Source organism: Columba livia, chromosome 17 (genome assembly GCF_036013475.1).
Source record: "Columba livia isolate bColLiv1 breed racing homer chromosome 17, bColLiv1.pat.W.v2, whole genome shotgun sequence".
Taxonomy (NCBI): domain Eukaryota; kingdom Metazoa; phylum Chordata; class Aves; order Columbiformes; family Columbidae; genus Columba; species Columba livia.
In genome coordinates this window covers 7,838,294-7,851,212 of record NC_088618.1, presented here as the reverse complement: position 1 = coordinate 7,851,212, position 12,919 = coordinate 7,838,294, and the positions used below count along the sequence as shown (strand labels likewise).

Genomic DNA, 12,919 nt, shown 5'->3' with positions numbered 1-12,919 from the left:
ATAGATAGCCAACAAATTATGCTAAAAGTCTAATACACACAGTCAGATCTGTAACTGCAACCCTGTTGAACCAGAGTGTTGCTGTATGAACCTGTCAGCAGGTTGAAGTGACTCCTCACCTAGAACTTGGCCTTAGGGGAGTTTCTCTCGTGCACATTAACTGACTTCGCAGTTTAGGAGGAACAGTGATTTCAGCCTCCAGCATTCCCATCAGATTTATTTGCTGTATTTTATTGAACTCACTATTTCCAGAGAAAGCAAGAAACTTCTAATGAGCACAGTGGTCAACAGAACCGAACTGCTAACAAATTTAAATATACTTGATATCAATCTTTTTGTTTTATCACAGCTTATCTTGAGTATGTCTCAGGCTCTAGTTTTACAAGAACGGAAAGGATCAGCTCTGCTACTGAAGGCACAGTCTCTCCTCCAACTGCTCTTTTGCACCTTTACTTATCTTTCTGCTGAGAAAAATATGTAACTTTATAGATAATTTATGTAGAAATCAACATTTTCACTCTTTTTATTTTAAATACGCGCTTACTGATTTTCTTCAAAAGTCCCTTAACAATTTCCACTTCATAAAGCACAGTTAAAAGGATGTTTTCAGATATTTTGGGAAAAGAGAAGTATGGTGTAAATACCTTCATAGATAAGACCTGGAGACTGAATAGCAGGATAATGAAATGTGGTAATATCCAAATATGTGAAATACTCCTGTTTTCAGATGTATTTCAGGGTGGGGAGAAGATTGCTGAAAGCTTTAGGGTTTTCTGGGAAGAGTCTGGCATTGCATAATGATTAAGAAGTGCTAAACTCAAATCCTTGCCAAAAAGACTAATGAATCTGTATTACCATAAAGTGCTACACAGATGGGATGACTGGAAGGTCTGTTTTGCCTGTTCATTTTTGAGTAGGGGCATCTTTAAAGGCTTTATGGAAGGAGCGAAGGGAGAATTTACTTCAAGCAGTTTACTTTCAAGGCTAAAGTAAGAGAAGCATATTGGGAATGACAAAGGCAAAGATTATACACAGAAAATGTTCGAAGTTTCCAAAGAGGATGAACTGATTTCTTGCTGTAGAGAAATGGAAACCCAACGGGGGTGAAAAAGGGCACTGGTGGAGATGGGGTTAGAAGTAGGAAAGGAAGACGATGATTTTGGAAACAGTAGGGACCAGTGTGCCAGCTGCAGTTTTTGACAAAAGTCTGTGAGTACAGACTTACTGTGGCCCTAACAAGATTTGGTAACCTATACTTGTTGTCTGTTTCCTCTAAACATTTCATAGCTTCTGTGTACAAACAATGTGTGTGGAGGTGCTTCTAAGCACAGTGCTGTAAAGTATAGGAGCTTATTTCTCTTATATCTGAAGGTTCCAATTGAAGGATTAGAGAGGAAGGACAGGGAGGGGTGGAACAAGTTACCAAAGCAATAACAGATTGAAGTTTGTTTGGATACTCCAATAACAAATGCTTTTGAAATATGCCTGCAGTAATTCCAACAGCATATTTAATAGTTTCTGAACTCATCTACCTCAGATGAGCAATTATTACGAAAAGCTGGAGTTATTTTTTCAAGTGAAATGGTTATTGGTGGGTGTTTCTTCCTTTTCCCTCTCTTTTTCTGGAAATGTATCCCTTTGCAATCTGTTTTCCTCTTGTTATTCTTACAAATCTGGATTGTCTGTCTTCTACTCCGCTTCAAGATCATACTGGGACAAACCAATAACAGAAGCCAGACTATGGAAAACAGATATAGCCAGCTGGAAATGTAGTTACGGTTAGGGAAATGTGTTCAGAAAAAGAAAGGAGAGCATCTTGCACTTAAAATATCTGTAGGATGTTGAAAATTCTGCTAGTATAGCTCATGATCTCCACAAGTATTTTAAAGCCTCCTGAGCTCACTAACACTGTTCTGATTCTTGATAAGAACAGTATTAAAGGCACCAAACAACTAGTTCTTTATACCAATGAATTGACATCATTTAACGGAACAACACAAAGGGTTGTCATAGCAACCAGCCTTCTAAAACGATGCTGCTGAATTGATCTGATGAGAAATGTCACTTAGGGAAGATTATGTTGTAGTTTTTGGCAGCCAAAATTGAGTCTAGAGAATATGAAGCTTGGGCAAATTTGTAGTATTTGGAACAACTGCTTGGCACTGCCAGGGGATGTTTCTCTGGCTAGAAGCTGGGGGAGAAGACCACCCACCATTGGTCTCCAGGTTCAGCAAACATTGGTGGCTTTTGAAACTCTCACAAATGTGGGATTCTGAGCTGTGTGACCACGTGCATGTGGCACTGGTTGTGCCACTTACTGAGAAAGTTTTGTTTTAACGACATGCTGGAGAAATGTATCGTCTTTCTTAAATGATGGTATGAATTCACATTGTAGTTTGAGGGGCTTATTAAAGCTGTGTATTGGTGAAAGGAGTATAGAGGACTAATGTTAGTCTAATAAAACTGGAGATCAAATTTGTAAAGAATGTTATCAACCTAATAGAAGATATTGTCTCATAAGGAGATTAGGAAGAAAGAGCAGTGGAATGAATCCACACTGAAATGCACAGATGTATTTGCCCAAGTGTGTTCACTGAGCATATAAAATGTGGATATTGTGCTGCTGTGCTTATAAACACACACACACGCACAGCTGTGCTTATAAACCCAAACCTTCATGTTTATTGGAAATTCCAGTCTTTTTGTGAGTCTGAAACATAGGATATGCTTTTCTCTTGGGGGATCTTCTCTCAGTTAGGCAGGCAATGGCAGAAATTTAGGGTTTTTTTTTGTACTCAGAAGTAGCAATGTATGGACTATGGCTTTAAAGCCTTAATGCTGGCTTGCTTGTTCTGGGACTTGATGTCCTCCTTCAAATGTTAAGTAATTGTGTATTGAGCAGCTGTGAGGATGATGCAGAGCAAAGGACCCTGTTGTCAGCTTTCCCTGCTCCTTATCCCCCCTGTAATCAGCAGCTGTAGTCTGAGTGCTTCACTGGACTTGACAAGTGAGTTGACACAACAGTGTTTTCTAGGATATTTCTCTTTTCCATCCAGATGAATGTTTAGATTAAGCTATTTTTTCCTATTGGGAATGAGTAGTTTTGGGACTGGAGAATTCAAGGCATCTCCCAAGTTCCAAATCTGACACAGCTGCTTAAGCAGGGTCCATTTTCCAGGGAAAGCTGGAATTCTGCTTTCTGTGTAGCAGCCTGTTCGAATGGCAAACAGACACATCCAAAACTGGTACTTATTTTGGAATTACAGACTGGTATCCCTTCTTTTGACCATATGAATGCTGCTGTAAAAATACTTGGAAAAATCTATTTGCTTTTCTGTTTTACCTAAGCAATGTCATAAATGTGTTCGTGCACGACATCAAACTCGCTGCTTGCTTTTAGCTCAGTGTAGATAAGCGGTTTTCGGTTTCCTCACCAGCAGTAACAGGCTGACCAAGGTTGGTTTCTTGCGTGTGTTAGTGTTGAGATGAGCTGTAACACATTTCTTGTATTCTTGCAGATGGAGGGGGCTATGGGTGTTTCAGAAATTGCATAAGTAAAAATAGATTCTAATTTATGTGCTTGTATTAGACATTTGTGGTAAATATTTGGGGCCAAGCTGCCTCTGACTCAGCCGATCTAGTGGAGGTCCCTGAAATGCTGTTTCTGGACGATGCTGCTTTGCTCAGAGGGGCTCAGGCCGCCCCAAACGCTCCGACACTGCTGAGAGTTTGTCCTTTCTAATGCTCTTTGTTTTCCACTTCTGTTCGCAGCAGTATACGGTTCTCTAAGTGGATGGGTGCTCTGTTTTCTTTGACCGCATGGTAACGTTCAAATGCAAAAGCTGGATGCCGCAGATCAAGACCTGCGTTAAAACAAAGTCTGAAGATCGTGTTGTAAAACGGCTTGTTTTATATCTTCAATGTTAATCAAGTTCTAATGTATCTTTTTTGATTCTTTTGGTAACGCTGTCTTCATACTTATAAATGTGGTTTTATTATCCTTCCTATACGTTTTATACCAGAACCGATAGAGTATGCTGTTTGGACTAGTAATTGTGGTGGGTTTAAGGAGTTAATCATGTATCTGCTACGTTATTCTGAACAGTTTCATAATTAATAGTAAAAGACATTGTGGCCTGTTTACAGTAAACATACATGTGTTTGCACAGTATCATAACTTTCACTTGCCATTTTAAATCATTATGTATCGTATCAGTTTCTCGTAACTTTCTCTGTGCTTTGGTTGCTTTTGAAGCTTCATCTCTGGTGATGTATATTTGCGTGATATGAGACAATGTACAAAACATTGATGATTCACCAGTGATGCAAGAAAGCTGACTTTTCTAAATCATCGTGCCTTAACGTATCATAAACACTACACACGCCAACAACTTCTGTGGATGCCTCTGAGGATTTGTCTTCAGGTCTCAAGTATTGATTGCAAGAATTTCTGTCACAGGCATTTTTATCTGTCAGCTGAGCGATGGCATGTACTGAACTTTTTATATACCACAACACTAATTTTCATTGAAGTTTTGTAATAAATTGTACGAATGTGGAAAATGTTGAATTTTGGGGTAGTTTTTGTTGGTTTCTGGATTTTTTTGGCTATTTTAAGCTAATCTATGAAATATTGTAATGACATCATGCACAGTGCATATTCAAAGGAATTTTGATATTTACCCTCAGGAATGAAGGTGTTCTCTAGAATTCGGCTACATACAAGCTGCTTTGATTTCATATCAAAACAACTTTGAAAGTGTTTTAACGGGAAGTTATGTAGCAAGACTTTGCATTCACTTATTTTTTTGTTTTGTAGAGTTCATTAGGTGCCTACCAACGTCTTTTACATGTGTAAATACCTTTGAAAATCTGATTGCATACCTTAGTTTATAAGTTCATGAATGTTGCTGTTTCATTTATGTTATTACCGAGTGCATAGCTCTCTTCTGCATGCTTTTGTAGTCTTGCATGTATGATATATGCATAAGCGTAAATTATTTTGCAAATATGGGATTGAGACACTTAGTCTTCTGTATTAAGTTACGGTGTCTTTCATGGAACGATTACCCCAAATTTGCTGTGTAGCAATGAGTGTAGGATTAACAAACAATGTGCATCACAGGGGTACATATTTGACTTGTGTTTGGAGTTGAACTGCATAAAATGAACGTGACATTGTTATCTCAGTGGCTGCTGTCATGAAGTTGAAAGAAGAAATGAAGTGACAGATTTGTGTTCATCCAAAGTATCTTCAAGTCTTATGAAGGTTTTAATTGTAAGGATGTCTGTCAAGAGGGATGAGGTGAGAGAGTTAACCGGAAACATTTTCTCGTGGATTGTGTGCCGTTGTGTGCACCTTCCTTGTTGTGTTTCTTCCAGAATTTTCCATCATATTTTGTAACCTTCTGAAAATGATGTGCTGTCCTTTTGTGCTTGTGAAAGTCAGGACAGCCACACCCCTCCTGAGAACCAGGACTTGGTTACATTCATTAGTACAGGCTGGATTAGCTCTGTGAACAAAGGTAACATGAAAGGTTCATCTTTCAGAGCAAACCAGGACAATGGGGAAGCAGGATTTCCAAAGCACCTAGTTTTTAATTTTATTAAAATCAGAGCTTTTTTTCCCTCTCCCTCTTTTCAAAGCAGAGCACCTGAAGTCACTGTTACAATTCTTGTGTATGAAGCCTCAGTGAGCAGATTTTTACTAGCAGATACTGATTATCGATTGTCTCTGCCTTCTTTGAGCTTGTGGATTCCAGCTGGAGCACTTTGGCTCAAAACCTGAGATCTATTTTAATAATTGTCCAAGGAGGGCTTGCAGTACTGCTGATACTGAGTGCTTTCCTTTCAACGTACGCTTCATTTTTATGCCTTCTACCACTTTTTTGCTTGATGTTATCATAATCTTCAGTTACGTTTGAACTCGGTTTTGTTAAAATACTTGACAGCTTAATGGGGGAACATAGAGTTGTTAAGCCAAGTCTTTGCTACTGTGAAGCTACTGATAGAGGACCCTGGCTGGAGTCTAATTTCTGATGTTGCATTTCCATGCCTGTCATTCAGTGGCACTGGGGCCATGGAACACAAGTCCCTTTCCCTGGATTCCATCCCAGCCTTCTCAAGGCTCACACTTCCCTGCACTGGGCTGAGGTGCCCAATGTAACTGTTTTAATGATGGTTCCACAGGATCAGGAGCAGGTGACTGCAGTCCTGCTGGTCTTCATGAGATTTAAAACACTGTGGCAGGTGATAAAACAGCTCATGATTTGCTTGTTGGTGCCTTTAATTGTGGTGTAGTCTGTAATGGTCTGTGGTGCTCTAGCATTTAAAAACAAGCGAATATGCTGACAGTTACCTGATTTATATTTTTTCCGATTCTTTGAATCGATGGCTAAAAGTGAACTCAGGATGAGTTAATGGGTTTTTTAAAACACACGTGCCTGGGATTGCCAACCTGTGGTTTTGGAAGTGTCTTCTTGTTTTAGTATGAGGCATGTTTTGAATGAGATGGTGGAAGCAAGGGCAAGATAAGTGCTGTGGTGACTACAGTAATTTGAGAAATTAGTACTGTGGCATCAGTGTCAGTTTTGTGCCAAGGCAGGGGCTTGTCCTGGCATTTGTGCACCTGTCACCATGCCAAGCTTATCCTGTCCTGTATTCAGGAGAGTTTCAAGTCTGATAATTTACCTGTCATTGAAATGTAGAAGACATGACCCCTCCCTGCAGCTGTGGAAGGAGCTGGGTGTCCTGATGCTTCACATGCCCCTCTGCTTGCTCCTCGACTGTTGAGCTGAGGTTCCTATAAGCTGTGCTTAAATCACGTGCTATACTGTTTTTGGAGTGTTTAGAATTCATTTGAGTTCTCCGCTGCCTTTCCTTACGCAGTTATACTGACAGCTTTTACCTAAAATAACTTTCTGTATCACCTCTTTAAAATGCTTTAATGGAAATGGAGCACACATGCCTTCTTTGCACAGTACAGTTGCAGTATGATTCAGGGCTTCCCACTGTATTTTGAGATACTAAATCTGGAAACACATTTCCTATTTATTCCATTTGTGTTTGGTTTATTTTTTTTTAAACGGTGTATTCCTTCTTCTGGGTGTTGTGTTTCTATCCCGGAGCAGGGACTGCTTCCTCGTGCGGTGTTTTCAGGTGGGTGGACACAGCCGCGATTCGGGGAGCTGCTGTGCCCATCCCCCGGGCCCTGGCCGTGCTGCCCGGGCGGCGCAGCGGGGCCGCTCCGGCCGGCGGGCGCTGCGGTAGCGGGGGGTCGGCGCTGCCGCCCCCGGCCCGGCTGTCGCCCGGCGGGCAGGGAGGGCGGGGCCGGGGCGGGGCGGGCTCCCGGGATTGGCGGCGCCGGGCGGCCCTCGCCGCACACACGCTCGCACACTCACACTCGCACACGGCGCCGTTGTCGCTCCCGGGAGGGCCGGGCCGCCGCCGGCACCATGAGCACCGGCATGCGGTACAAGAGCAAGCTGGTCAACCCAGGTGAGGCTGCGGGGACGCGCGGCCGCTCCGCCCCGCGGCCCGGCGCACCGCGCACCCCTCACTCTCTCTTCTTTTCTCTCCTCGCTGCCGGCTCCTGCCGCGGGCATCCCGCCCTCGCCGATCCGCCCTGCAGACGAGAAGCAGGTAGGTGGGTCTGCGGCCGCTGCAGCCCCGGCCCTGCTGGCTCTGTGCTTTCCCGTGGTGCTGCGGCAGTGGGGGGTGTCCTGCTATCTGGGCACAGCGGCGTTTCAGCCTGGGGGTTGGCGTGCTGGCCCCTTTTTAGACTGGATCCACCCGGGAAATAGGCATTTTGGTTGCTTCGCGTCCATGGGTTTTGGGTTGGGTTTCTCCTTTTTTCGGTGCCTTTGGGTGTGTCGAGTAGGTTCGGGTGGAGAAAGGCAGCGCAGGGGCTGGCGAAGGCATTTCAGTATGAGGAGCACGTCTCCCATCGCTCGCTCTTCCCTCCGCAGCACAGATGCGCAGGCACAGCCCCGGTCCCTGGCTGCTGTGGCAGGTCAGCACCTCGCCGGCCGCCAGCATTTGGGCGTTGGGGAACGTCTGTTTTGCTTTGCAAAGCTAATAGCTATTTGGAGATATGCCTTTCAGTCCTGGAGGTGGGGGGGGTGTGATGCAATCGGATGACATCGACAGGCTTTTTTGTTCGCTTTTGGTGTTTAGAGGGATTTAGGGTGTTTGACAAGAAGAGGAATCCTCCCCTGCTGAGCTTGAATGTCTAGGTAAGATGTTATCAGCAGGATTTCATGTGTTCCTTAGCACCCATCATCATGATGTAGGCAATGTCTGCTGTATATGGAGGAGCTCTTCTGTCTCACAAAGGTGGGGACGAGGCGATGGTTAACACAGCAGGGCAGTGCAGTGGGTCCCTGCAGCAGGAGATAGTGCACCCATTCACAACCTGGCTTGCGCTTGCCTTTGGGTGCAGACTTTCTCTGTTTGGGGCTGTAATTCCTTAGGCAGCAAATACCTTACTAGCATAGACAGTGGTGCTGCACAGCTGTTCTGGACCACAGACAAGCAAACTAATTTTGTAGCAGCTTGAGCATTCACCTGGCCAGTGCAGGAGATGGTGTTTCCTTCTGTAGTGCAGACTTGGGCACTGTGAAAAGACACCTGTGCAATTTTTTTAGCCGCTAATTGCAGTGATGAAAGGAACAAAGTAAATCCAGGAGTAATAAGTTAATGGGGTCATCAGGCGCATTTTTCTTAAGCTTCTTAGTTTTGCTAGCGTTTTGTAGTTATTTGTGAGTATTGCTGTTAATTTTTGTTTTATTTTTGGAGGGAAACAATCCAGAATGTGTTCTGAAACTGTAGAAAACTCAGTGTTAGCTGTGAACACCCTGAAAACATGCTGTTCTTTAGTTAATTTGTTTTAAAATAAAGTGGGAAGCATGTTATGTATAAGGCTTGTTTCTGCTCGTTCCCCAAGGGAAGAAGCAAGGTGAAGATCAGAGTAGTCTGTTGTAGATATTACCATAATTCCCAAAGGCCCTTGTCACACCTCATAGGCAAAAGTGGGCTGGAGTCTGTGCCCCAAAGAGCTCGTGTCAGCAGGAGAGCGTAATGCTCTGCTGGGGCAAAGGAGGGTCTTTGTCAATGTGTGTGTGTCCGTGGATCTTATGCTGAGAGTGTAGAGTGGGTCTTGCGTGACAGAGCACGGTTCATTATGAATTTGTGCCAGCCATGTTACTTGTGGATGGTGGAGGGAAACCAAGCTGTGAATACAAAGCAATCTGTTAAAATGAAAGTGAATATACAAAATCATAAATGGTTTTTCTTTAGCATCCTTTGAGATCAGGGATTTTCCTCCCGTGCTGCCTTGTTCCAATCCACCCTCATCTGGCAGCAGGTAACAATTTAAAAGGTTTACTAAAGCTTTAATTCTTGCTTGAACCAATTTTTCAAAATTTATCGTAAAAGCTATACTTTATGAATAATTGAGAAATGAAATGAGCTTCTAAGAGGGCACTACAATAGATTGCATGTAAGTAGAGTAGCCTTCAGTAAAATCTTAATAACATTGGTGGATTGTGGAGACCAAAAAATGGAACAGTGTAGTTTCAAAGAATGTCTTCATCTACTCTTATAGCCTAGTCAGGGCTGATGCACTGTCTGGGTCCAGGAAACTCTGATTTGCAGGTTGAACTCCTAATTGGTACCATTTATGAAGAAAAAATAACGGTAGATTCTCCACCTCTCTGATTTCCAAGGAATGATCTCCTACTTGGTGTATTTGGTGTGGAACTCGTGCCCCATTGAAGTCAGTGGAGGTTTGATACTGGTGTCTGTGTGCAGAGCATCCAGCTTTCCAAGGGGAAGGGCTGTGGTTTAAGACCCCGGACTGGGGAAACCAGTTTCTGGTTTGATGCTCTGCAGCAGGTCACCTGGTGAGACAAAGCTCCTTAGTCTCATTATACCTTGGTTCAGCACCTCTCAAAGAGGGATGGTTTCTCTCCTGGCAATGTATATACCACTGGAGGGCTGAGAGGGATTCTCGTGGTGAAGCTCAGTAGGCAAAAGAAGCAATGACTAATGTCCCATGTGCAGAAGAGTATGCCCTGTGTAAGGAAAACATAGCAATTTGTCAAAAGAGTATTGACTTGAGAACCAAATGGGGCAAGTGCGGCAGATGGATGCTCTGCCAAAGCCTGAGGTGTTGCTGTGGGAGGAGTACAGGTGAAACCTCCCAGATACCTGGTTAAACTGGAGTCTCCTGGCACACTCCTGCAGAACATGCCTCCTAGCTCCTGTTGTTGGCATGTGTTTGTTTGGGGTGTTACATGCCGTGGCTCTGAAGCTGGCTCCTGCTCGCTCAGGCCCGTGTCTCTAATGTTCTTTGAAGTCATAGTTTCTTTTTAAATCGGGAGGATGGGAACCTCTCCATCCCAAGTTGATCTCTCCCCGCCCAATCAACTTGCAAAGCTGTTTGGGTGTGGGAGCAGAGACTAACCTGGTGGATCCAGTTCTTTCAGTGGGTTTGAAATTACAGGGCTGTGCCTTTTGCATTAAGCTTGGTTTTTTTCTACGTAAGCACGTTTTGAGGTGGTCTGCTTGTCAGTAAAAATAGAAATGGGGGGGTACTGTGTGTAGAGGAGATGCTATGCAAAAGGTAGTTTGGCTGGGGGAATGGTTTCAGTGTGATTCTGGGTATTGAGAAGTCCTGAATTAATTACACTTGTGTCTTGGTTTTTGAGAATCTGGGGTTTATATCTTAAAAACTCAATTGAAACTCCTTTGCTTCTTCCTTAGAAAAAAAGGAAAGAAGCAGATATTTCCTGGAACAGTAGATATTACAAGAGCAGAGATGTCTTCCATCCTGTGCATGTGGAGAGATAAGCCCAGATGGACTTAAGAGAAATGTTTAACCCACTGAAAAGGCTGTGCTATGCATGGTGCAGAGGTACCCGAGGTATTTCTAGATGCTGCCCTTGACATACTGATGATGACTCCAGATGACAAAGAGCAGATTAAGAGGAGGAAGGAGTGGGGATTCCTGTGTCTTGAGCTGGTTGAGGATGACCTTAGTGTGACCCACGATTTCTGTGTAGACACCTGTGTGGTGAAAATGGATTGTTTTGTGAAATATGTGATGAAAAGTATAAACAAGTTCCCTTGCAAACTGTATAACAAAGATCAGGTCCTTACAGAATCCCCTCAAAGTGTGCTGGAGCAGCGTGGAGGATTCATACCTGCATTAAATGTTTGTAGTGTTGCCTTCTTTCATCTATTTTCCTTAGATTAACACTTCTTGTAGTGTTGTGGCTAGGGGAAAGCTCTTTCTTGGCGCTTATGCTTGTGCAGAAAAGCATGGAACCTGGAAGGCAAACAGAGTACCACTCGGAGTTAAACCAATTATTTTATAGTCCTGGTTCTTTGAGTCACTGGCAGTGGCAGTATGGATCTGTGCTCCCGTGCTGTCTGTTGTGCTCTGTATCAATTCAGACAGGGTGGTTGTGGTGAGGTTTTTTTTCACTAGGGGAAAGCAAAATTGTATTTGCAGCTGGCGAGTGGGATATTTCACCACAGCTGGATGGTCTCTCACTGTGTCATAGATCGCCCTGGGTGAGGCTGTTTCTCTTTGACTCCCCACGTTAATGTTTCTTCCAACCTCTGTGTTTTCCAACCCTGGTCTTGCATCCTGGCTACCAAGATGTGTCTGCCAGAAAGGGAGTAGTGAATTAGTCACAGCATCTGGAGGTAAATACTGGAAACGCTCTTGAAGCAGCACATCTCTGCTTGTTTTTCTGATGTCCTAGTGTATCTTGGCCAGACCTATCATAGGAGTGGAAGCTTTTACTTCTCTGTAAAAAGCTCTCTGTAGTTCATTCATTTTTTTTGGCCCATTTCAAAAGACAACCCTGGTCCCTTGCCCTCTAAGCTGGGCAAGGGCTCAGTGCTCAGAACAGTGTCAGGAGCTGGGTGGAACTGCAGCAGGTCAAGAGGTTCAGCCCTGCCTGTCCTTGTGCTCTGCATCTGTCCAAACAGTCCTGCGGCAGCAGGTCCCTGTGTCGCACAGACGGGCTGTTCTGGGCTGGGGAGGGACGTCCATCCTGGGTACTTTGGCTTCTTTTCTTTTTCCTCCCATCTTTGTCTGCTTACCACCTTGGAAAAGGGCTGTAAAAGGAGGTCAGCACATGGGCTGCATGGTGAAACAGAACTGCTGGAGAGCTGGGCACAGAATCTGCCGCCTGCTGCTGCTGATGTCTCTCTTCAATTATTTATGCTCCAAATGGATAAAATGGTCGTTAGTACAGGGCAGGGGAAGAGGTTGAGCCCTCTCAGTGCGAGCAGCAATCTGCAGTTTATGAAAAGGAGAAGTGTTTCCTGCATGGGGATTTTTGTCACTTGAATTTCCACAAACTGCTCGGCTGCTCGTGTATGAGTCCCAAATTCTGCTGCTCTCGTGTGAATTGCGCAGGACTGTTGTGGGCGTTTTAGCCAAATGTGTAAGAGTGACGGATGTTGTGGCCTGATCCTTGCTGATGCTGAGGAAGTAGGAGCAACCTTCGTTTAACCCTAAGAGGTGCTTGTGACACTTGCTCAGCTGCTGGGTTGCAGCCTGCTGGGGCGTTACAACAGAGCTCACAGCTGCAGAGCTGAGAACGTTGCTGCCGTCTGAATGAAGGACAACCCCAGCCCCTGGATACTTTTAGTCTGCGAAGTCAAGGAGTTTCTCACAACTGCTTAATAATCTCAAAAATGATACTGGCTTCACAGTGATGCTGTTCTTCATTTGATTGTTCTAGCAATGAATGCTATGGCAGTTCCCTGCAAAAGCTGAGGAAAGGCAAGTCTAGAGGGAGAAACAGCTGGTGGAGTTCAGTGTCTTCTGGAGCCCTTATTGTCCACCCTCAGTTCCAGTCTTGATTGCTGTTCATTAAATACCCAATAAAATAGACATCTT

General features: G+C 44.0%; 2 protein-coding genes across 10 annotated transcripts in view; both read left to right on the top strand.

Annotated features, from left to right (window-relative positions):
• Positions 1-4,563, top strand: part of LOC102086013 (septin-2) — a 35,136-nt gene extending 30,573 nt beyond the window's left edge. For 3 of the 6 annotated variants that reach the window (XM_065033687.1, XM_065033686.1, XM_065033688.1), the window contains exon 13: positions 3,772-4,563. The gene's annotated coding sequence lies outside the window, so the exon portion shown is untranslated. The remainder of the gene's footprint in view (positions 1-3,771) is intronic. The other 3 variants (XM_065033690.1, XM_065033689.1, XM_065033691.1) reach the window with 1 other exon arrangement.
• A 2,790-nt stretch (positions 4,564-7,353) lies between these two features.
• The window catches only part of SEPTIN5 (septin 5), a 38,746-nt gene continuing 33,180 nt past the window's right edge, over positions 7,354-12,919 (top strand). Inside the window, exons 1-2 of one of the 4 annotated variants that reach the window (XM_065033682.1) lie at positions 7,354-7,497; positions 7,631-7,641. In XM_065033682.1, coding sequence (XP_064889754.1) covers positions 7,455-7,497; positions 7,631-7,641 — 54 coding nt within the window. In that variant the 5' untranslated portion in view covers positions 7,354-7,454. Of the gene's footprint in view, positions 7,498-7,630; positions 7,642-7,957; positions 8,012-8,209; positions 8,235-12,919 lie in introns of those variants that run through there. The other 3 variants (XM_065033684.1, XM_065033683.1, XM_065033685.1) reach the window with 3 other exon arrangements.